Here is a 23,222-nt window from a genome sequence, read left to right on the forward strand (position 1 = left end):
ACAATGGGAAAGATGCAAAGTATGCTGTATTTGTTTATATTGTTGTTCATATTAAAATCAAACACAGAGACCAGATTTGAAAACTCCCTGAGTGGACAAAACCAGTTTAGTCTTTCTTTTTTTTTTAAAGATTTTACTTATTCATTTGAGAGAGATAGAGAGAGCATAAGCCAGTGGGGAGAGGCAGAGGAGAAGCAGACTCCCGGAGTGGGGAGTCCAACACGGGGCTCGATCCCAGAACCCCAGGACTATGACCCAAAGGCAGATGCTTAACCAACTGAGCCACCTAGGTGCCCCCAAACCAGTTTAGTCTTACAAGCAAAGCTTGATTTAGCTTAGTTTGCAAGACAAATAAGGCTAACTTGATCCGGGTACTTCTTGCTTAGGCCTCTGAAAATCATAAGCAAGACTTAATTTGTTTTCCCAAAATTGATATGAGGTGATCACTAACCAATTCCCTTTCATTTAAGAGAATTCCAGTATTGTAACCAATCACTGTGAAGAATACACAGTCCCTGCGTCTGCACTATATAAGCTGTTGCCTTAACATACACCTCTGAGCTTCATTCTGTGTTTTTGTCTGAGTGCTCTTGATTTGCAAACGATCTTTCTGATGTGTGCACAATAAACTTTTACTGATTACGACTTTACTGATTCATTGGTTTTACTTGTGTTTTTTCCTGAACTTTTGACATTCAGCTTCTCTTTTAAATTCTTTCCACACAGACAGATTGCCTTTTGTAGGGCCCTGAGTTTTATTCAGTTCTCTAAACTCTGGGGCTCACCTCTGAAGTTAAAAAAAGATTATCAATAATAAATGTAGGACCAAGGATTTAAAAATATTTCAACATGCAACACGTTGCTTCCAGAGTAGGTCTGCTGTACTATTCCAGCCCTAGTGAGTAATTAATGCCTTGAACTATTCCAATCACCACGGGTTGCCAGGCCACCAAATAACGAAGCCAATCAAGGATTTGTCCATACAGAAAGTGTGTGCGCTCCCAGCTAAATCTCAGTTAAGGAGGTTGCTCTCTATGCAGTCAAGTAGCAGAAATATTCAATCTCATTTGCAAATATAATAAGCAATGCAATGAGTGGTTATTTCCTTTCTTATTAATTCTATGTGCTCATTTAAAATCCCCTTCTGTGATTTTTATAGCATTTGGTTATCGTTGTTATTTACACTACACCGAATTTCCAAAAGTAAATCAAAACAGTTTACAATAAAATCCCAGACTATGAAGCAAGAACTAAAGGTGAGGGTCACTACTAAGAGTGGGAAAGGGGAAATGGCTACACTGGAAAACCAAGGATCATGGAAGCTTTTGTAAGTGAGCCAAGGCAGCCTTGGGCTTTCCTGTGACTGGCTCATCAGAGGGAGCGCATTGTGTATTTCAAAGAAAAACATCACAGATAAGATACACTTTTTCCTGATTTCGCTGATAAATTGTGCTAAGGGGACATAATTAATACATAATATTTGTGATAGCAATGTTATATACATAAAGGCAAATATTCCCCAAGTAGCTTTTTTTTTTTTACTGAGTCTCAATAAAAAGAGCACATGTAATACTCAAAAGTTTACTCTCTCAAGACTATATAGAGTAACCCATTGTCCTTTGTTATTTACATGATCGTTTAAGGTGACGTTCAGGATTATATTATCATCAATTTTATAACAAAGATGCATATATTTTCGTTTCATAAGGTATTAACCAAAAGTGGTTCTGGACTCGGTCTCCTCGTATTAGAAGGGAACTTCAGGGAGAGTGCATGAAAAGGAGGGAGGGAGAAGCATCACACAACCATCATTAGCCATTAGCGGTGGCTGTGCTTGAGTTGCACTGACTCCCTGAGAAAGCTCAGGCCTGTACATGGAGCTGGGGGCCGCAGAGGTGTTCTCTGTTGCCGCCCCCTAAGACACAGAGACCCACGGTGCTGCTTCCTCGCTGCCCTAAGGGCAAATCTTTCCTTGATCTGCAGTTCTCAGGGATGGGAGCACTGCTGCCAACAGCCATGGTTACACCTGTATATTTAGGGTTGGTGAAGAGTAGGGGGAGCAGGGAACAAGGGCGGTGTCTCCTTCAGCACTGTAAAATGTAGCTGACCGGGACACAGAATGTATAGAAAGGCTGGCTGTCTCTTAGGAGAAGAGAGAGTACTTGGTAGGTTGACGCCAACCTCTCAATGTTTTCTGCATAAGGTCGGGATATGTTTTAATCCCATTTCCTACCCGCCCCCCAAGAGATATATTATGGTCTTGGGCCAGTGGGGTTGAGGACTAAGTCTTTGTTAATCAGCTCTGGATGGGACCATTGAGGCTTCCTGTGGCCTCAGTTGGAGAACACTGGTGTCTATAAAAATCCTGATTGTTGCCATAAGCTGTCTGTAGGTCCTCATTTTCTTTCACTATTATTATCCCTAGGGTTTAGCCCAAGACGAGATGAGGCATGCCAAGGAATTTAAAAGGCCAAAATACAGGGGGTAAAAAAATCCTCTCTCTGGAAATAATAAAATTTAGTACACCTTAAAAATTTTTTTCTCTACCCTAGTTCACATTTGGGGCTTTTAAAATTTCAATTCCAGGGGCACCTGGGTGGCTCAGTCGATTAAGCATCTGTCTTTGGCTCAGGTCATGACCCGGGGCTCCTGGGATCGAGCCCCACCTTGAGCTCCCTGCTCAGCAGGGAGTTTGCTTCTCCCTCTCCCTCTGCTGCTCCCCCTTCAAACCTCCGCTATGCTCGCTCTCTCGCAAATAAATAAATAAATAAATAAATAAAATCTTTTTAAAAATTTCATTTCTAGTCTATATGTTTGTCTACCCATCCACTCATCCCATCCACTGTCATCCATCTATTTGCCTGCGTACCTATCCATCCATCCATCCATCATCTATTTATAGGTCTATCATCCATCTATCTAATCCTGCCATATATTTACCTATCTCTTGCAACATCCCATTACATTTCCACTAAAGTGCTTATAGTGGAATATATGGAATATGAAGAGTAGAATGTATCTTTTTTGGCATTCAAGTTCCTAGCCAGAGTAGTAACATGGGCCCAGGGGAGAAAAGAGACCAGGAAGTCGTTTTGAAATAAATGGCTAGGGAAAACAAATATTTCTGCTAAAACTGTAATGAAGAAAATGAAAATACAGATTGAAGAATGCATTACCAGGAACATTTAAGATAATACTTCAAACTTTTTTTTAAAAAAAGGATACGGGTTACTGATCATCCTCTTCAAATCAACCTTCTCTTTGCAGTAAGGGCAAGTCTGCTTTTTACCAACTATACACCAACCTCGGATGCAGAATTCGTGAAAGCTTAGGCATCTTGTTAGGGAATTTTCTAGATATTAAATGGCAAGGTCTGCTTCATGATGGCATAATGGAAATGACCCCATCTGCGGGGAGGAAGTCGAGGGTGAGAGTGGCTGTCAGTCGTGACCTGATTGTGTACATCACTATCTAAGGAAGATTCTGCAGGACGATGGAACCCCCAAGGACTGGGAGCTTGCAGTCAGAGCTGCCATACTTTAGGACCCTGAGGAGTCTATACAGCTCCTTGGCTTTACTTGTTCTTCTTGCTTCACTTGATCCTCCCAAGATTTAAAGTAGATAAAGAATATGAAAGTGCTTTTTTACAGTAATATTTTATGTAAATGTATCATGGCATTTCTCTGCCTCGCTGACTGTGCTCTTCTTAGGCATTCACCATAGCACTTCCCTGTTCTACTTTCTGTGCATTATTCCTTACCTACTATGTAATCAGACTTGTCCTAGGCACTTAGACAAGCTTCAGTTATTTGTAGTCATAAACCGCAAACTTAATGCATATTTCTGTTAGCTTCATAAGTCCTACCTCAAGTTTTTTTTTTTATTACTGATAAGGAGTCACTTACTTTTAATAGACTATAAACCTAATAAAATTCTGAAACTCTAGGCATTTATAGATTCATTTGTATATCTCGCCTTGTCTGCAGAGTTTGACCCTTTGCCCCTAAAGTTGAGAGCGCATCCCATGTTTTCCCACAGCAGCAGGGGAATGCTCCTATTAGAGCTCATATCACATTGTATCATGACATTCCATGAGCATACACGTCTCTTCTGGACCACCGGCTACCTGTGGGATGACGTCTCATTCTTTTCTGTCCTCAGCACCTTAAGCAGTGCCTAAAGGCCTATTTATTAAATAAATATTTGAATGAATCACTCAAAACCAATTACTTTTGCAAATATATTTTCTCGGGTTCCACAACATTGTAGATTTGAGCAAAGTGATTAACAGTAATGAGATCCATCCTATTGATCCATCCTACTAGTTTATTTATTTCTACAGTTCTTTTTTTTTTTTTTTTTTTTTATTTTTATTTTTTTATTTTTTTATTTTTTTAAAGATTTTATTTATTTATTTGACAGAGAGAGACACAGCAAGAGAGGGAACACAAGCAGGGGGAGTGGGAAAGGGAGAAGCAGGCTTCCCGCGGAGCAGGGAGCCCGATGCGGGGCTCGATCCCAGGACCCCGGGATCATGACCCGAGCCGAAGGCAGACGCTTAACGACTGAGCCACCCAGGCGCCCCTATTTCTACAGTTCTTGATCCCAGTGTGGCTTTCTGGATCCAGATCACACGATTTTTCTGACTAGCCTGCTGTCACCCATGTGAACAGCAATGATGTGGAAATTTCCTCCCTAACAAATGGAGGACTGTGAAGTGTAGACAAGTCAAGGCCATGTATATAGGTCCTCAATATAGATCTTTCTGCAACTAAGAGTTTCCACTGTTTTATGTTCTTGGAATTGGGTCATTTTTGCAATAGGCTTGAATTAACATAAAGCGGTGTATTATAGCAAAGATTTTATTTTTATTTTTATTTTTTTAAAGATTTTATTTATTTATTTGAGAGAGAGAGAGAGAGAATGAGAGAGATAGCATGGGGGGGGGGAGGGTCAGAGGGAGAAGCAGACTCCCCGCCAAGCAGGGAGCCTGATGTGGGACTCGATCCCGGGACTCCAGGATCATGACCTGAGCCAAAGGCAGTCGCTTAACCAACTGAGCCACCCAGGCGCCCCTATAGCAAAGATTTTAAACCCAAAGCCCTTACAGCCCTTTATTCAAAAGGCTGGAGTACAGCCCCATCTTCTAGATAGGTATAGAGGTCAGGGGTCATGGAGACAGCATTGAAATGTCCACCTCCTCTTTAATATTCTCTGTCTCATCTTCAAAATCTCGATGCTGAAAAGTCTCCAAGGTGGCAGAATTGCTGCAGAGCAATATTCAGATTCCTTCCCCTGCCCCACCTTGTTAATATAAGTCATGTTTTCCCACTCCTTGCTCATATGACTCATGCTAAAGTGGGCCATTAATAATCCTCCCTGCAAAGCAAATTTAAGGGTGACTACATTTTAGATTACATATGCACACATGTACAACAATCCCTAAGCGCTTTTAAAGGTGGAGAGAGAAATTATTTCCACTTGCAAATGGCAGAAAGGGCTCTGGTCCAACATTTGAAAAGTAAATCACGTTTAAAACTAGGGCCAGATTTGGAAAATTTCTTCCAAAGAAGGATAGTTTTTTTGGGAAAGGTATCACACTGAAAAGCCACCATAGAATTCCATGTGGAATACCTTTGTGTTTCTTATCTTAAAATAGTAAGGCTTAAATGTTGGAGTGAGGGGTCCTATTACATTTCAGATGCATTTAGTCCATTTTTTACCTCTCAGGATTGAATAAATGCAATCTGTCCAAATTAAACCAAATCATAGGCACTGCACGTCTAGAGTATTACTGAGTTAGGTGGGCTTCAGAGGCGGAAGACAGGTGGCTTAACCACCTCATAATGCCAGAACTTTGAACTGAGTGTAGAGCAACATTATCAAATTGATATTGACTATAAAATAAAGATAAATGACACCTTCTTTCCCCTGTATTTACAAAAGAATTAAAATACTGATTGTCTGCCAACCCAAACATGACTTTGGTCTCCAGAGTTATATGCTGGGGCAGCATGGGCTGCTTGGCTTAGGGCTCATGATCCCAGTATCTTTCCACATATTGAGGTCTTCCTCCACAGTTACTGGAATTCCCAAAGAATGCTAGTTTCCAGGCCCAGGCTTGTCTGGTTCCTAACACCTAAAGATCCATCAGCCATTTGGGGCAGAACTCACAGGCAGAGGAGTCAAATGGTCCAAGAACTGGGTGCTCAAGGTTTGGTCCCTCCTTCTGTAATCAAAGGTATCCTGCTGCCTATGGCCTTGTCCTCTTTCCAAGACGAAAGCTGATACTTGGCTGCCCCCACTACCAGTGTGGACACAAGCAGTTCCCGGGATTATTTCCAGGCACAATCTGCTGTGTTCAGTCCTGTGAGATTCAGACCCAGGCTCCACCTGGAGAGTCCTGAGTTCCTCCCTGCACCCGAAACTCCACTTTTTCTCACCCCCAAACCCTTCTCTCCCTGGTCCTTCTTGGCTATCTGTTCACTTACGGCTTTGCTAACTTTCCCAGCCAGAGTCTTGGGCACACGCTGCAGCTTTTCTAGTCCGTATGGCAGTAAGATTCAGTTTTAAAAAGGCAATTACTAGCAGAAGAGCAGCAGTTCATTTTTCAGCAGGGATTATCAGAAAGTCTCAACAAGAGAGATGGTGGAGGCTCAAGGCCTGGGGTTTGGGGGATGGGAGCTAGCTCAGCAAGGCAGAGGAGATGCTGAGAGGTGGAGGAGGAGGAGGAGGGGGAAGGGGTGAGTTACCAACTCCCGTGACCAACACAGAGTATATGAAATTGCCTCCCATCACGGCTTGATGAAGCCCGTATGGCTTCCTGTGAAAAGGATACACATGATTGCATGCGAGCCGGTAGGTGTTCTCAGTGAGCCCTTCTTCATCGAGCTCCACGATGATCTGCCCACAGACGGCACAGACCTTTTCTGACAAGCTCCTCGTGGGCATCCCACTGATGCTAGAGAACTGCTGGGGAAACACACAGAGCACTGTTGGAAAAGAAGGCACATGCCATTCCTTCTCAGAACACAGGGAAGCCACTGAGTCTGTACTGCTTCTTCCTCGGTTTAGAACTTGAAACACTCTTCCCCATAGGAATGCTTCAGTAGGGTCAGGGTCTCCAGGCAAGAACCCACTGAACCCCACATGGACCCAAAGCACATGGCTAACTATGACCTCCAATTCAACCTCCCCAATGAGGAATCCTTCAAGGGGAAAAGTCTTTTATCCAGGGCTGTAGTTCAGAGCTTTTTAAGGAAGCTTTTTAAGCTTACCTATAGCCTGACCCTTTCTCTTATTCTAGAGATTAGTGCACAGGTCTGGAGTAAGCTGAGGCATCGCTATATTTTTTAATTCCCATGTGATGAGAAGGAGCACACAGACTAACCCCATTGGGTGCAATGCTTTTAGAATTCTAACTTGGGATACCTGCATCTTTCTAGTACTGAGGATGAAGAATGATTCCAATATTGGCAGCACATTAGAGTCCCTAAGAAGCTTGTTTTTTAAGATTATTTATTTATTGGGCGCCTGGGTGGCTCAGTCGGTTAAGCGGCTGCCTTCGGCTCAGGTCATGATCCCAGTGTCCTGGGATCAAGTCCCACGTCGGGCTCCCTGCTCAGCATGGAGTCTGCTTCTCCCTCTGCCCCTCACCCTGCTCGTGCTTACTCGCTCTCACTTTCTCTCTCTCTCAAATAAATAAAATCTTTAAAAAAAAAAAAGATTATTTATTTATTTGAGAGAAGGAGAGCACAAACAGGAAGAGTAGAGGGAGAGGGAGAAGCAGAGTCCCTGCCGAGCAGGGAGCCCGACGTGGGGCTGGATCCCAGGACCCGGAGACCATGACCTGAGCCGAAGGCAGACGCTTAACCCACTGAGCCACCCAGGCGGCCCTAGAATCCCTAAGAAGCTTTTTTTTAAAAAATAAATATTCATTGAATAATTGTTTTAGACTTAAAAGATATGAAGATAGTGCAAGCCCCCATATACCATATACCCCATGTGCCCTATTATTAACATCTTACATTAGTATGGTAACTTCGTCACAATCAGTGAACCAACAATGACACTTACTATGAAATAAAGTACATACTTTATACATACTTTATTCAGATTACTTAGGTTTTTTTTTTTTTTTTTTTTTTTAAGTCTAATGTCCTTATTCTGTTCCAGAATCTCATCTAGGATACCACTTAGGCTCCTCTTGGCTATGGTGGCTTCTCAGACTTTGCTTTTTTTCAATGACTTTGACAGTTTGGGGGAGTATCCTGTGGAATGTCTCTCAATTGGAATTTAGCTGGTGTCTTTCTCTTGATGACACTGAGGTTATGGGTTTTAGGGAGGAAGATAACAGAGGTGACATTCTTATCACACCATAGCGAAGGTACATGCTATCAATATGACTTATCACTGTTGCTATTAGCCTTGATCACCAGGCTTGTGGCAGTGTCTGTCAGGTTTCTCCACTATAAAGCTACTTTTTCTTTCTTTCTTTCTTTTTTTTTTAAGATTTATTTCTTTATTTGAGAGAGAGAGAGAGAGAGTGCGCACACAAAGACGGAGAGGGGGAGGGAGAAGCAGAATCCCCGCTGAGCAGGGAGCCCGACACAGGGCTCGATCGACAGGGGGCTCAATCCTAGGACCCTGGGATCATGACCTGAGCCGAAGGCAGACGCTCAACAGACTGAGCCACCCAGGTGCCCCAAAGCTACTCTTTCTTTTATTCCTTCCTATTCTGTACTCTTTGGAAGGAAATCACCATGAGCAGCCCATTCATAAGGAGAGGGGCGTTATGCTCTCACTGTCAGTGAGGTTTCTCCAGAGAAAAGGACCTGATAGCGTGTGTGTGTGTGTGTGTGTGTGTATCTAGACTAGTGTTTGGGTGTTTGGTCAAACAATTGAACACCTTAGCCTACCCAGTTGACACAAAAACCTTAAGCATACAGCCATCTTAAGGTTGGAGTACCTACATAAGTTACGTGGAATTCTTCTGCATAGGAGATTTGTCTGTTCTCCTCCAGTCATTCATGCATTCCTTCGTTCATATCAATATGGACTCATGATAATTTATTTTAGACGTGGGGTTATAAGCCAATGCTGCTGCAGCTTCTACTGCTATTACTACTACTGTTTTGTTGCACATATCGTTCCAGCTTTGGCCATTGGCAGCTTTTTCAGTTGGCTTCTGTATCTTTTTGAATAACCCTCATCATTGTGGTATTTTTTTTGTCTGGTTGGTTTTTCGAGCACTTCCTTAACTTCTGGCAATACAAGATACTCCAGGCGCATTTGTATGTTCCTTGCCAAGACCTAGAATCAACCGTTTCTCCAAGGAGCCCTGGTTCCTTTTATTGTAGAATGGTATTAGAAAAGATCCGGGCACAAGGTGTGCTCCTTGCCACAGGGGTTACGTATTTTTTAAGGAGTGTGGCTTCTGGCTTTTGCTGGGGGAAGTAGGAGTGGAAATGTTCCCTCCTGTGCTCACCATAAACATTATAAAAAAGGCAGTTGTCCCATAGATGATGCATGGCAGAGGAATTCCAAAAAGTAGCTTGTTCCAGCATTTCACCACAGAAGTGGATTCCAGGCTACAGGAAAAGAGCAAGATAGAGCCTACATAAATGGAGAAGGGCGGATGGGATGGGGATGAAGTTAGGGTCATGTCTACTTAGTCTTGCCCCATAAATGGAGAGAGAGAAGAACAGTCCTGAATTATACTCTTCCCTTGCCACTCGCACTAGCTTTTCCATTTCATATCTGCTGTGTACCAAGAGACCAGTAGAGGGCAGAGACATGGAATTCTTGACACCACTGGGTCATCCCTGGAGCCCCTGTGAGTTTGAGAGATGCGCATGTGTCAGGCGTAGATGAATGCTTCTAATATCTGAATCTGGAATCCATCTAACCAGAAAGTATGTCTATTTGGAGTTTACTCTTAAGAGAGGTTTTTAAAAAGCTATTAGGGGTATTTTTAAAATTTTATACAGTCAGAATACATTTGGCACAGTTTTTGTATCTTCTACTTCTAATGCTGTATAATGATAACTGATCTTTATGAGGAGTAACCCTGAGGCACTGATGGAGTCCAGAGTACTTTATGTGCATCAAATATGACTTTCTGTGTTAGGCAGATAGAAAGGTTTTTATTATTATTAAATTTTTCCTAATCCTTTCCTTTGTTTTTTTTAGAGAGATGGGGGCGGGGCAGAGGGAGAGGGAGAGAGAGAATCTGAAGCAGGCTCCATGGCCAGCACGGAGTCCAACGTGGGACCCGATCTCACAATCCTGAGATCACGACCTGAGCTGAAATCAAGAGTTGGACGCTTAACCGACTGAGCCACCCAGACACCCCTACTAATCCTTTCAATGTTGGCAATTGGAGTATGCTAGATATGGCTGCTTCCAAATAATTATTTTATTTAAAAAGAGGCCTTTGGGGGTGCCTGGCTGGCCTAGTCGGTAGAGCATGTGACTCTTGACCTCAGGGTTGTGAGTTTGAGCCCCATGGTGGTGTAGAGATGACTTAAACATAAATAAATAAATACAAAGATGAGATGCCTTATTTCCCAACCACTTTATATAAATAAGGAGTATATTTTTAAAGCAATTAGCAAAGATAATTTTTGATGCAAGGAGAATCAGGGAGCAGCTGGCCTGGGAGAACCAAAAAAGATCGATGTATTTCTGAAAAGGGATGCAAACGTGTAAGATGAGACCATTTCTCTGTGTGCTGTAGTGGTTTCAGAGAATGAAAGCAACACTCACCCCTATCGTAGAGGCCATGTAATCCGAACAGATTTCTGCAAAGTCTCTCCCCATTACACCATAGTAGAGGCCGTAGAACAAGGATACGATGCCAAAATCCATGGAATCTCTAGCCTTGATTCTATTGAAAACAACAGTGTAAGGTAAAATAAGAACGTGGCATTTGTGGGGCTCGGGAAGGGCTGCAGCTTAGAGGACATTTCCTGCCAGGATATCTAACAGAAATTTGATTACTTGATTTAAAAAAAAATTTTTTTAAAGTATTTTAAATTCTCTAAATTCCCCTCAGATTTTACTACTCAGTGACAAGTGGACAAAATAATTCTTGAGAGGGTCTTCTAACTAGCAGTTCTCAAGCTGGGCTGTGCAAAGAAAGGCCTGGGCAGCTTATAAAACTGTGCCCCCTGAACCCCAGACTAATGACATCAGACTCTCTTGGGGGTGAAGTCTGGGCAGCAATATTTTTGGAACCTCTCCAGAGCCAGGTGATTCCAGTGGGCAGCTAACCTTAAGAACCTCCTTAATAGAGCAGTGGTTCTCAGCCTTCAATATAGATTAGAATCACCTGGGGGAGATTTAAGACTGCTGAACTGTAAGTGGCCTGGGGTGGGGTCTGCAGAGCATTGCTTTTTAGAAGTTCCTCAGGTTGGGAATCCCTGCTATCAAACTTAGATTTTACAGAAGGCTTTCAAAAGTTTACTTCCCTAACAAATGCTGGAGGTAGATAGGATTATCCCCACTTTGCATTTGAAAACGTGGAGATTTAGAAGAAATGATTTGCTTAACATGACAATTGGTACTAGGGCTCAAGCTCCAATTTTGAGGCCCTTGGCTACTGTGCCGTAGTTGCTGTGTATTAATCAGAAAAAAAATTTTGCAAGTTGGATCATATTTCAAATATAATAGGATTCTCTATGATAACCCCCACCCCAATTTTTAAAAAGATTTTATTTATTTATTAGAGAAAGAGAGCACAAGCAGGGGAGGGGCAGAGGGAGAGGGAGAAGCAGGCTCCCTGCTGAGCAGGGAGCCTGGGATCATGACCTGCACTAAGGCAGACGCTTAATCCACTGAGCCACCCAGGCGCCCCATCCCCACCCCATTTTTAAGGGAAATATTTCTTTAAGAAGTGAACAGTCAGGGGCGCCTGGGTGGCTCAGTCGTTAAACGTCTGCCTCTGGCTCAGGTCATGATCCCAGGGTCCTGGGATCGAGCCCCGCATCGGGCTCCCTGCTCAGCGGGGAATCTGCTTCTCCATCTCCCACTCCCCCTGCTTGTGCTCTCTCCCTCTCTGTGTCAAAAAAAAAAACAAAAACAAAAAAACAATCAGCCCCTAACGTAATTAGCTCCTAATTTAATGAATCTTAATCATTGTACATATGGTTTGTTATATCTGTCAACAGTTTCAAATATTAGCTCTGCACCTGGGTAGGATCTGATTGAGTCAGGCAGCAAGTTGAGAAGTGGAGGGGAGCTGGGTAGTCTGTCTCTGGAAACATTTTCTGGTTGTTCTGTGCTCTGTTAGTTTGAGGAGGAAACGGTACAGGCAGAGAGCTTTGTAGACTTCGAGATACAGATCTTTTGGTGATGTGAATTGGGAATTCCAACACAAATGATGGCTTTATTCTCTCAAGATTTGCCTGAGTATATTTGAGAATTGGGGCAATGGGGAGGAATGAAGATTATCTTCTCTCCATGTTCAGGGGAGGATGTATTATAATCTAACTGATAAAAAGTATAGTGACAGATTTGTGGTTCCACAGAAAAGAATCTTAAAACAGTGATAGTCAATAACACTAAGGAGTGAAAAAATAGTTCCTTCCCAGCCTGAAGGGTTAAGTTCTTGGTGTGCCTCATTGTAGGAGAAGTCATGGCTAAGGATCTTACAATCTTATGGAAAATAGTCTTGGGACAACTATAGGCTCAGTGATTTCATAAAATCCTTATGAATATTTTTACAGTCACTAAAACAAAGTTATATAGATGGTATGCTGAAAAAGGAAATCAGTGTCTTTCTGTACACAAAATTATATAGAAATCATAGATCTGTACAATTACTTTCTATCCCTTTCCTGCTAGAAAATGGTGGGAGCTCCTGCTCTGAAAGTGACATGAAATGCTTATAAAATCAGTGATGTTGCCATAGGAAGAGTCCTTCCCCTCAGGGCTGACACTCCATCCAATTTCCTTCCCTATTTTATGAGTTAAGGGTCATCAATCTCTGCCTTTCAATTTCTGTTAGGGTCCCAGAGACTTAGAGGAAATTCGATGTGAGAGATATTCTGGGGAATTTTTTATTTGAGCTGTTTCCCACAGCTGTGTGGTAGGTCGTAAATTCCCTTTCCAGACCACAGGTTGATTACACGGCCATGGCTCTGCCCATGAGAACCTTCATCCACAGCACATCTCAGCAACCATCCTTCTGGTGGGAGCTCTGTTCTGAGTTACGATTATCCTGATTTCCTTGACTGCTCCCAAGGCTTTCTTGCTGTTATCTCCTTACCTCTCACTCAAGTTCTAAGCACTCAGTTTTGTCCTTTTCTGACTGTCCTCAGGAAAAGGGATTTCATGGGTACCAGAAACAAAATTCTAGAGCAGTGCTGTCCATGGCAATACAGAAATATAGATTAAAAATTTCCTAGGGGCGCCTGGGTGGCTCAGTTGGTTAAGCATCTGCCTTCGGCTCGGGTCATGATCCCAGGGTCCTGGGATTGAGCCCCGCATCGGGCTCCCTGCTTGGGGAGCCTGCTTCTCCCTCGCCCTCTGCCTACCGCTCTGCCTACTTGTGCTCTCTTTCTCTGTCAAATAAATAAATAAAATAAAAAAGTCTCCTAGTAGCCACATTAAAAAGAAACAGGAAATAATTTCACCAATACACCCCAGTGTAGTTCACATGTAGTCAATATAAAAATTATTTTTTCATACTTTGAAATCTAGTGTGTATTTTATAGTTGCAAAACACTTTATTTCATATTCCAGGTGCTCAATAGTCACATGATCTATCATATATTGCACTGGACAGCATAGTTCTAGAGGTTTTAAGAAAGAAGATATATACAAGGAAATGACACTTCGGAATTTTATGGAGGGGAAATTTGTAGTTCAGTAAGAATTACTCTACCACAAATGTAAGCCTAATTTTAATGGCGATCTTTAAAATTTGCCTATCAGATAGTACAGATTTTCTTTAAAGCTTATAAATTGTGAAAATTTTTTATTCTCTAGGGTTTCCTCTTATACTTTTCTGGTTGTTTCCACCAATGACATTTACTCTACCAATGATATCTACTATAAACAATGTGGGCATGGAACATCACAGGGCCAAATACTTCCAGATACAGAGAATGCGGCCAGGCAAATGTGGCACAGTGCTTGGAGATATTAAGGTCTTAATTGGAGATACTTACCTGAAAAATAAATTGAATCCACACATTGTAAACATGATAGCCAAATAACCCACAACACCAAATGCATAGCTGAGTTTGTAGATTAGAAGAAACCATTTGTAGACCAATCTGTGGAGTGTAAAATGGGGAGAAATACAGAACATGATATATTATAAAGTATTTTATCTTCCTCAAACATTTTTGTAAGTCAGTTTTTAATTTCTAGAATTCTATTTTTCATGTAATATACACAAGTAGTTTATATCAGCTAAACTCAATAATAATCTACAGTTTTAATACATCAACAAACTATATAAATAGTATGCACACGCATATACAAATTCATTGTAACTTATCTATGTTCCTCATGTAAGAGTGATCTTCAGGGATGGTTTCTCTATCTGGGATCCTGCCTCCCCATCTCTTTTTTGGCCCTAGGGTTAGCTTAGAGTGGCTTTGGCAGGAGTAGCTTGGAGGTAAGCAAAAGATGAGCAGAGAAGTCAGGAGGAGGGGACCTCCTCCCCCAGGAGTTTCTCCCCCCTCCTGCTCCTGCTGCCCCTCCACCCCGCAGCCCCAGGGCAGATGTCATTAGTAGTGAGCTCAGCCTCATCCTAAGTCCTCTCCACTCACAGAGCTCCTCCCCTAGCCCTGGGATGGAATCACGAGTGAGCCTCCTGCTATGTGGATCGGTCTTCTGTGTATCCCAGCATGTACCATGACCACTGTTAATGCCTTTCCTTCTTCCCATGGGGTTGAAATGGAGAAGTGGGAGATTGGGGATAGCGGGGAAGGGTATAGATGATCTAGAATGGAGCCCCGTACCCTGTTTGTTTCCCTTATCCCTGTCAGTAAAAGCCCTTAGAAAAACTACAGAAGGGCCCGCGTGGCTGCTTCATGCCTGGGAGGATGTGGGAAGAGGTGGGGAGCCCAGACCCACTGGGCATGTGTCACAGAGCAAGGTTCTGCCCACTGGAACTAGAAGAGGTGGTAGAAGGAGAAGGAGCAGCTGGGTGCTGTCCTTGGCGCCCAGAGAAAAGAAGGGGGTGGCTGGACTGTTACTCCCAAGCAGGAGGCCCTGTTTGTCTCTCAGCTCTTTCCCTCTGGTTCTCAGAAGCCCCTGTTCCTGCCTTTCACAGCGCTCTTCACTCAGAATCGCACTCCAGAGACTTTACCACACCGTCTCACCTCCCACCTCTGGAGCCCTGCCTCCAACTCTCTCACCTCTGCCAGCTTCCTCCCTGTTGGAGCCATTGCTCCAAATGCTTACGTTCTATGATATTACTGATGCAATGTTTCGAGGTTATTTTAAAAGATGCCGTGCTTCACTGAATTCCAGTCCAAAGGGGCCTTCTGAAACATGATGCTTTACATGGGAGTTGGTGGGCTGGCTTGAGACAGGAGTTGTCATTCACATCATTTCTATGGGTGAAAGGTTTCCCCACTTCAGGCAAGTGGCTAGCAGGGCCATGTGGGCCACGCCCCCTCCTCTCCTCCTGCAGGTGTAATCCCGCCCCGCGGGAGGGGTCCACCCAGGGGAGTTCCGTGGAGCCGGAAACTCGGAAACCCGCAGACACTGCACAAGGTGGGTCAAGTCGCTCTGAGCCCTTTGTCATCTCTAAAAGGGGCCAGAGAGGGTTCTGTGTGTGGGGGGGTCTTTCTGCCACAGTGACTCCTTGGGCTGCCGATCCTTTTGATTTGCCAGGGCCTAGCAGTCTGGATCACTGCTTAGTGCAGCCTGGTGGAGGAGGAAGTTTATGTTGCTAAAAGGGTGACAGTGCGGAGAGCCGCTAGCTCTGAGAGGGCCTCCCCCTCCGCCCCCACAGCATCCGCCAGCACCAGAGTGGGGGTCCTAGAACTCCACGCGTACTCCAACTCAACGTACCCTCTCTGCACCTTGAGGGGCCCCTCTCAAGGTTGTGCCAGCACCTCAGGCGTTCCTGACTTTTTAAACTGCCGGGTTTCTCTGTGCCAAGCGATTTGTTGACGTTGTGAAGGCACAGCATGATGTTGGGAGCAGGGGTTCTGCATTCTGGTAGTCTTTTTTTTTTTTTAAAGATTTTATTTATTTATTTGACAGAGAGATAGAGAGAGAACACAAGTAGGCAGAGAAGCAGGCAGAGGGAGAGGGAGAAGCAGGCTCCCCGCAGAGCAGGGAGCCCGATGCGGGACTCGATCCCAGGACCCTGGGATCATGACCTGAGCCGAAGGCAGCCGCTTAACCGACTGAGCCACCCAGGCGCCCCATGCATTCTGGTAGTCTTTGGTATGATTCTGGACTCCCCCTCCCCGTGACTGCCTGTGGGACACTGGCCACTTCTTCCTACGATTGCCCCATTTATAAGGTGCGGATGACGACACTAGCTCCTAGGGTAGTTCCGAAGGTTGTGTTCATGTGCAAAAGCCTCGGCACAGTCAATGCTCAGTATGTCATGTAATTATTACAGATGTGTTAGATTTTCCAAATCCCCGCCACCCCCAGATCTTCCTGCTTATTGGGGGCACACGTTTCTAGAACACTAGAGCCCAGAACCCCCTTGCTACTTAGATTACAACTGGAAGGCAGAGAAACCAGATTAGTGCTTCAGCCTCCACAAAGGACAGCTTGGCCTGCAATTGATGTGGGCAAGCCAGGCTCTTTGTGGCCGGTTTGTGGCCTGTTTTTGAGCCTGAACCCTATGCGGTAGAGAGGAACCTCACTTCCCCTTCTCTGTTATTCTGACCCACAGGGAGGGCTTGATATACTCTGGGGGAGGAACAGCTGGGTTTTAAACCGCCCCGGTGCAGGGGACCCCTCCCCTTGGGTTTGCCTTTGCACCAGGTTGATTTGCTCTGACCAGTTTTCCTAGCCTGTAATGAAATCCTGTTTCCAAATGGAAAATACCTAAGAAGTGACTTACCTATAATATGATGATTAAACAAAGATCCATAAAGATCTTTAGGACCTGCTACCTCTCATAAACAAGAACTTTATCCAGACTGCTTTTCTAGAAGAAATGGGATCCTAATTAGCCTTTCCCATTGTCATCTCTTCAAATGGTGGCTAGGTCTTTCCTTAAACGTTAGTGGGGCGTGTTGGCTCTCAGGCTCTGCCAGGGCTCAGAGCTTGCAGGCAGAAGAAGCTGAAGTGGGTGCATGATGGGCAAGGGCCCCTGGCCATCTGGGATAAATGAGGCGTGGAGTGTAACGAGGCATCATTTGCGTATTCCTTGTCATGACGTTCCTCTGCACTGAATGAGCTGAGATGCACAGAAATACTGTGTTTACCTGGGTGATTCATTCTAAGTGGAGAAGTGAACTAGTCTCACTGAAATACAATATAGATTATATCCACGGAATGAAAACAAGTACAGTTTGGTTCATCCAAAATTTGGATCACTTTCACAAGTCTTAAATAACCGACATTTTTTAAGAAGGAGAAAGTGTGCCATATGTCCATGTGCTGATGGGCAAGCCAGGCCATACAAAGGCTGTCTAAAACCCCAAACTGGCCAGTTTGGGAGGTCTCCTAACACCACCCCAAAGCTCTTCCCAAAGTGGGATTAAACTAAAATATCAACCTGAATTTATTTGAATATCAATCTTTTTAAAAAATTACTTTTTTAAGCCATCTCTACATCCAGCATGGGGCTTGAACTCATGACCCTGAGATCAAGAGTCACATGCTCTTCCAGTTGAGCCAGCCAAGAGGCCTTTGAAGATTAATCTTTATCATTACATTTATTTATCTGATTTCTCACCACATACTTTATCTTCTCCAAAGTAGAAGGAAAAGTTGGTATTTGTCTCTCCCACATTTTTAAAGGATTAAGAACAAACATCTGAATGGCTAAATACTCATAAAAACATTTCACAGGAGCTTATGATTTATTCTTCAACAAAGATCAAAATTTGACATTGTCCTATTACCATGTAACACTTTACACATTTTCTCTTTATCCTATTTCAATTTTATCTAGATTCAGATTCAGATTTTATCTAGAGAACAAAGAGAGCGAAAGCAAACGTAGGGGCACATTATGAGATTATAAGCACTTTGGAAAGATTTGTAGACAATATGATGGAATTATAGAAATGTCAAGAGGTTGGCAATGGTAATTAAGATGATCATTGGAATATTAAAGCCTCATTTGTTATGAGAGGAATAAGTTGTCCATTGCTTATGATTTATCCGATGTAAAATACATAGTTGTTAGAAATACAAACATCTAATTCTTGCTCTATTATAAAATGTGTGTAACCCAACTTATATGGAGTCAAACAAAATGCTGAGCTGAAAATAAATATGCAAATAGTGCTCTAGAAAGTTTAAACGATACTTTCACTTCTCTTTCTTCTGGCTTTCATCTGAAGTAATAAATGTTATAGGTGTGTCTGAGTCTCCATTAAATAATGAACGTGAACTAACAGCAGTATAGCTAATCTCTAAATAGTTTTGCTACTGAAGGCAAAAGAAGTGTAATGCCCTCCTTCCCCACCCGGGGAAAATGGAATTAAAGTATACTTCTTAGTGCTTACAATAAAGAGGATGTCAGGGAAGGAACGAATGGAATACATACCTTGGTGTTCTCCCTGAGAGCGGTTTTCGGGTAGCTTTGAAGAGGATGTAACTGGTAATAATGGAGAACATTCCCCACATAGACAGAAACCGCCACCAGTAAAGCCTTATCGTGAAATAGAGAGGGACAACCCACATCTGCAACAGTGTCACCAACTGTCAGAAAAATGAACAGAAAGTCTCTTTCAATGACTGAGGGCCCAGAATGTCAAGTCCACTAGTAAATGATTCTGAAGCTACTCTGGGGAAACCACCTCTGCCATCCCGTCTATAACATGCAACTAGCTCACCATCCAGCTGTAAGCTCTTCTATACATGCAAAGTTTTGGAGGGACTTGGTATGATCCTCTGAAAATTCAAATGGGAAAGAACCCAAAATATTCTTTTTTTTTTTTTTTTTTTAACCTCTTTTCGCCTAGATATTTCAGATGAAAGCAACTTTGGGCTTCAAAAGCTAAGTGACTTTGGACAAATGAGCCTCACTTTTGTTGTAACATAGGGGATAACAATGCCTGCCCTGCTTGCCTGTGCTGACTGAGGTGGGGATCAAACCATCACAGATGGGAAAGTGCTCTGGAAACAGTATGTAATACAGGGAGCCAAGCGGCTGTTTCTTCTATCACGAGCACATGTACAAATGCACAGTGATGTCAAAGGAGGAAGTGACGTCACAGCAGCTTCTGGGACCTCTTTTGCCTGCTACCCCAGTGCATCCTGCAGGGTTAACCCTGGAGTCCCAACTGTGGGACCCCCTCACCCCCTGGACTATTCGATATGCAGCCCATCTTTTTGTTTCTGGCCTTTCCTTTTTAGGTACTGGTGCCTCTTCCAGGCAAGCCAAGATGTGGAGCAGACTCTTTCCTGTTCATCTGTGTGTAACTCCTTGCGGCCTGTACCACTGACCTGAGTGCGAGCGGCCTTCAGAGGGTTAAGTTGGCTGGCCCCAATCCCATGTGGCAGAAACAGGAGAGACTGAGCTGCTGGCTCGTGCGTCAACTTGATATGGTTACCACAGTGACATGCCCATTCCTTAGATCAGGCTGAATACCAGCTATCACTTCTCTTGTGAAAAGCAGATAGGTTTAAACAATAGCCAAAACCTAAGATCTTTTATGTTTGATCACATGCAGACTAACCACCTATGATTTGCTCAGCACCAACGTAAGAGGGAGATGGCAAAGAGGGTTTGTCTCAGGTGCGGACGTTCATTGGTGGTGGCACCGGGCAATACTCTGCTGAGGGGGATTCTGAACCCCGGGGCCTGGTGTAAAGAGTACCATGATTGGTTAATTATGTCTGCCTGTGAATGTGGAAGGAGTTGTTAGAGCATGCATTTCATACATTTGTCATCTGAGTAGAACAAAGACTGATGTCATTTTTAAAATTTTTTTATTATTTTTATTACTTTCTTCATCTTTGTGATAAAAGGAGGCAGCTTAGAAAAAAAAAGCCTCTGGATATATTTTTTGGGTCCTTTAATAAGGTCTCGGTTGTAATAGCCTTAAGGTCAAGAAACAAAATTATGTGATAAGACTTCAAGATGTCCGTGAAAGGAAGGCCACAGCCATTCCTCTTTCCACATCAAATAAGAAGACACTTCTGAGGTTTTTCATTTTTTTTATTGCTTCGTCCCCATAAACGACCTGATCTGAAGTCTTTTGAGAGTTGCCCTAAATCTTTGGGAGAGCACTAGGGTTGTTACTGAACACATGCACTTGAACAAAATTACACATGGAACCAATCTGAGGGGACTATCTGGAGAGTTTGCGGGAGAAAATATCCCTATAGCCTCCTTTTTATGTTTTCAAATTCCAGGCAGGACTTTCAGGGAAGAGTATTCTTTACTCTGGCCTGAATTAGTCAGATGCAGACATGCCTCCTTTCATCAAGCTTCGCAGATACTGTGTTCCTACAAATGGAAGGTTTGTGGCAATCCTGCTTCCAACATGTTTCCAGCAGCATTTGCTCGCTTTGTGGTTCTGTGTCACATTTTGGTAAATCTGGCAACATTTCAGGCCTTTTCATTATTATATTTGTTATGGTGATCTGTGATCAGTGATTACAACTCACTGAAAGCTCAGGTGACAGCATTGTTTTAGCAATATTTTCTAATTAAGGTATGTACATTGTTTTTTTAGATGTAAGGCTATTACACACTTAATAGACTACTGGATAGTGTGAACATAGCTGATATGCACTGGAAAACCAAAAAATTCATTGGACTCGCTCTCTTGCGATACCTGCTTTATTGTGGTGGTCTGCAACCGAACCCACCATATCTCTGGGGTATGCTTATAATCGCTTTAATTTTCTACCCTACCTCGTGAGTGTGGTTATAGTGAATACATGAGTTAGCACCTTTATTTATTTATTTATTTTTAAATTTTTTTATTGTTATGTTAATCCCCATACATTACATCATTAGTTTTAGATATAGTGTTCCATGATTCATTGTTTGTGCATAACACCCAGTGCTCCATGCAGAACGTGCCCTCCTCAATACCCATCACCAGGCTAACCCATCCTCCCAACCCCCTCCACTCTAGAACCCTCAGTTTGTTTTTCAGAGTCCATTGTCTCTCATGGTTCTTCTCCCCCTCCGATTTCCCCCCCTTCATTCTTCCCCTCCTGCTACATTCTTCTTCTTCTTTTTTTCTTTCTTAACATATATTGCATTATTTGTTTCAGAGGTACAGATCTGAGATTCAACAGTCTTGCACAATTCACAGCGCTTACCAGAACACATACCCTCCCCAGTGTCCATCACCCAGTCACCCCATCCCTCCCACCCCACCCCCCACTCCAGCAACCCTCAGTTTGTTTCCTGAGATTAAGAATTCCTCATATCAGTGAGGTCATATGATACATGTCTTTCTCTGTTTGACTTATTTCGCTCAGCATAATACCCTCCAGTTCCATCCACGTCGTTGCAAATGGCAAGATCTCATTCCTTTTGATGGCTGCATAATATTCCATTGTATATATATACCACATCTTCTTTATCCATTCATCTGTTGATGGACATCTTGGCTCTTTCCACAGTTTGGCTATTGTGGACATTGCTGCTATAAACATCGGGGTAGCACCTTTATTTATGAAGTCAAGATGAATATATATCTAAATAGGACAGACAGGCTTTATGGAAGGCAGTAGAAGACTGTTCCTGAGGGCCAGAAACCACATACTAAGTAAGACTCAACACAGACCTACTTTAGCACTCAGCACTAGTAACTGTGACCCTCTGCTCTTGATAGTAAAGGTGTGCGGCGCCTTAAAAGAAGATCACACCAGTATTTGGGTCATTTATTTCCTATAGCTGATTTTGGAGATAGTTATCTATGATAAATGATATGTTTTCTGGCTTTTTTAGTTCATTACTTCTGATATTAAAAAAGAAAATGGACATGAACTCCATCTTTCAAAATCTGGTCATCTGTCTTTAGCATTTTTCATCTTTCTGTCTTAACAGTTCGATTGATCTTGAGCTCAGGGTACTGTATGTAGGTGATGAATCATTGAATTCTACACCTGAAACCAACATTGCACTGTATGTTAACTAACTAGAATTTAAGTAGAAATTTGAAAAAAAAACAAACAAACCCCAATTTGATTCATCTTTACATTTCCCCCATTAAAATCCTGAATTTTTAAAAAATAATAAGAGTCAGTTCGTTTTAATTCAGCAAACTCCCATGCCTCTATATTTTATACTTTAGATCATAAGGCAAAATAGACAAGACTAATACATTTCCTCAAATCCATGGAGTTATTATAATCTATAATATTTTGGAGCAATGACTGGATTATATTTTTATAATACTACTTCTCCTTGTGAATCTATAAGTACAACCCATTTCTAGAAGATCCCAAATTTCTCTTGATGCCTGGGTTTAATTAGCAGTGAATAACAATGTTCAAATGTATACAAACAGTACTTTTTACAAATAGGCCCGAGAGATCAGAAATAATAGAAAAGCAAAAAACCATTATATCAGGAATGCAAATATGTAATTTCTTAACTATCTTTAAAGTGCCGTATTTTCTCAACACGTTAAGAGGAAAGATCAGAAACGTGCATTAGGAATTCAATAATTGTAGAGGTCATTTTGAAATGAGGGCCACATTTCATATCAGTTTAAAAGATTCTTTATCAATTTCCAGAGCAGTTAAAACTTTTCCTTTTTAATATCAACTGCCACATATGAAATGTAGGAATTTGGTGCCTCATAAATAAATACACAAAATATGTGAAATCGAGGTGCATGCATGCAAAGGAGGAGGCCTGGCAGCTGGGACACATTAATAATGCCAGAGGGGTCACCATCTGGGCATGTGCATATAAAACACAGCTGCATTCCTGGGAAGGGCAGCCTGTGCATCTGGATCACATCACCAAATGTTCTCCCCACCCACACGTTGTGGCAGAGGAATTTCCTGATGAATCAGATGCTGCCCAAAGGTACCATGCTTTTTCTTGAAGCTAGGCACATGATGAATCTGAAAAGAATAGCAAA

At 42.7% G+C, this 23,222-nt stretch overlaps 1 protein-coding gene across 4 annotated transcripts in view; it reads right to left on the reverse strand.

Annotated features, from left to right (window-relative positions):
• Positions 1 to 240: 240 nt before the first annotated feature.
• RNF175 (ring finger protein 175) overlaps positions 241 to 23,222 on the reverse strand; it is a 48,200-nt gene continuing 25,218 nt past the window's right edge. Inside the window, exons 4-9 of one of the 4 annotated variants that reach the window (XM_032413036.1) lie at positions 18,710 to 18,864; positions 14,175 to 14,282; positions 10,768 to 10,888; positions 6,839 to 6,969; positions 3,226 to 3,327; positions 241 to 1,005 (exon numbers count right to left, since the gene is read on the reverse strand). In XM_032413036.1, the coding sequence (XP_032268927.1) occupies positions 885 to 1,005; positions 3,226 to 3,327; positions 6,839 to 6,969; positions 10,768 to 10,888; positions 14,175 to 14,282; positions 18,710 to 18,864 (738 nt within the window). In that variant the 3' untranslated portion in view covers positions 241 to 884. Of the gene's footprint in view, positions 1,006 to 3,225; positions 3,328 to 6,838; positions 6,973 to 8,867; positions 9,591 to 10,767; positions 10,889 to 14,174; positions 14,283 to 18,709; positions 18,865 to 23,222 lie in introns of those variants that run through there. The other 3 variants (XM_032413035.1, XM_032413037.1, XM_032413038.1) reach the window with 3 other exon arrangements.

This window comes from Phoca vitulina, unplaced genomic scaffold (assembly GCF_004348235.1).
Source record: "Phoca vitulina isolate PV1807 unplaced genomic scaffold, GSC_HSeal_1.0 scaffold14, whole genome shotgun sequence".
NCBI classification, from domain to species: Eukaryota; Metazoa; Chordata; class Mammalia; order Carnivora; family Phocidae; genus Phoca; species Phoca vitulina.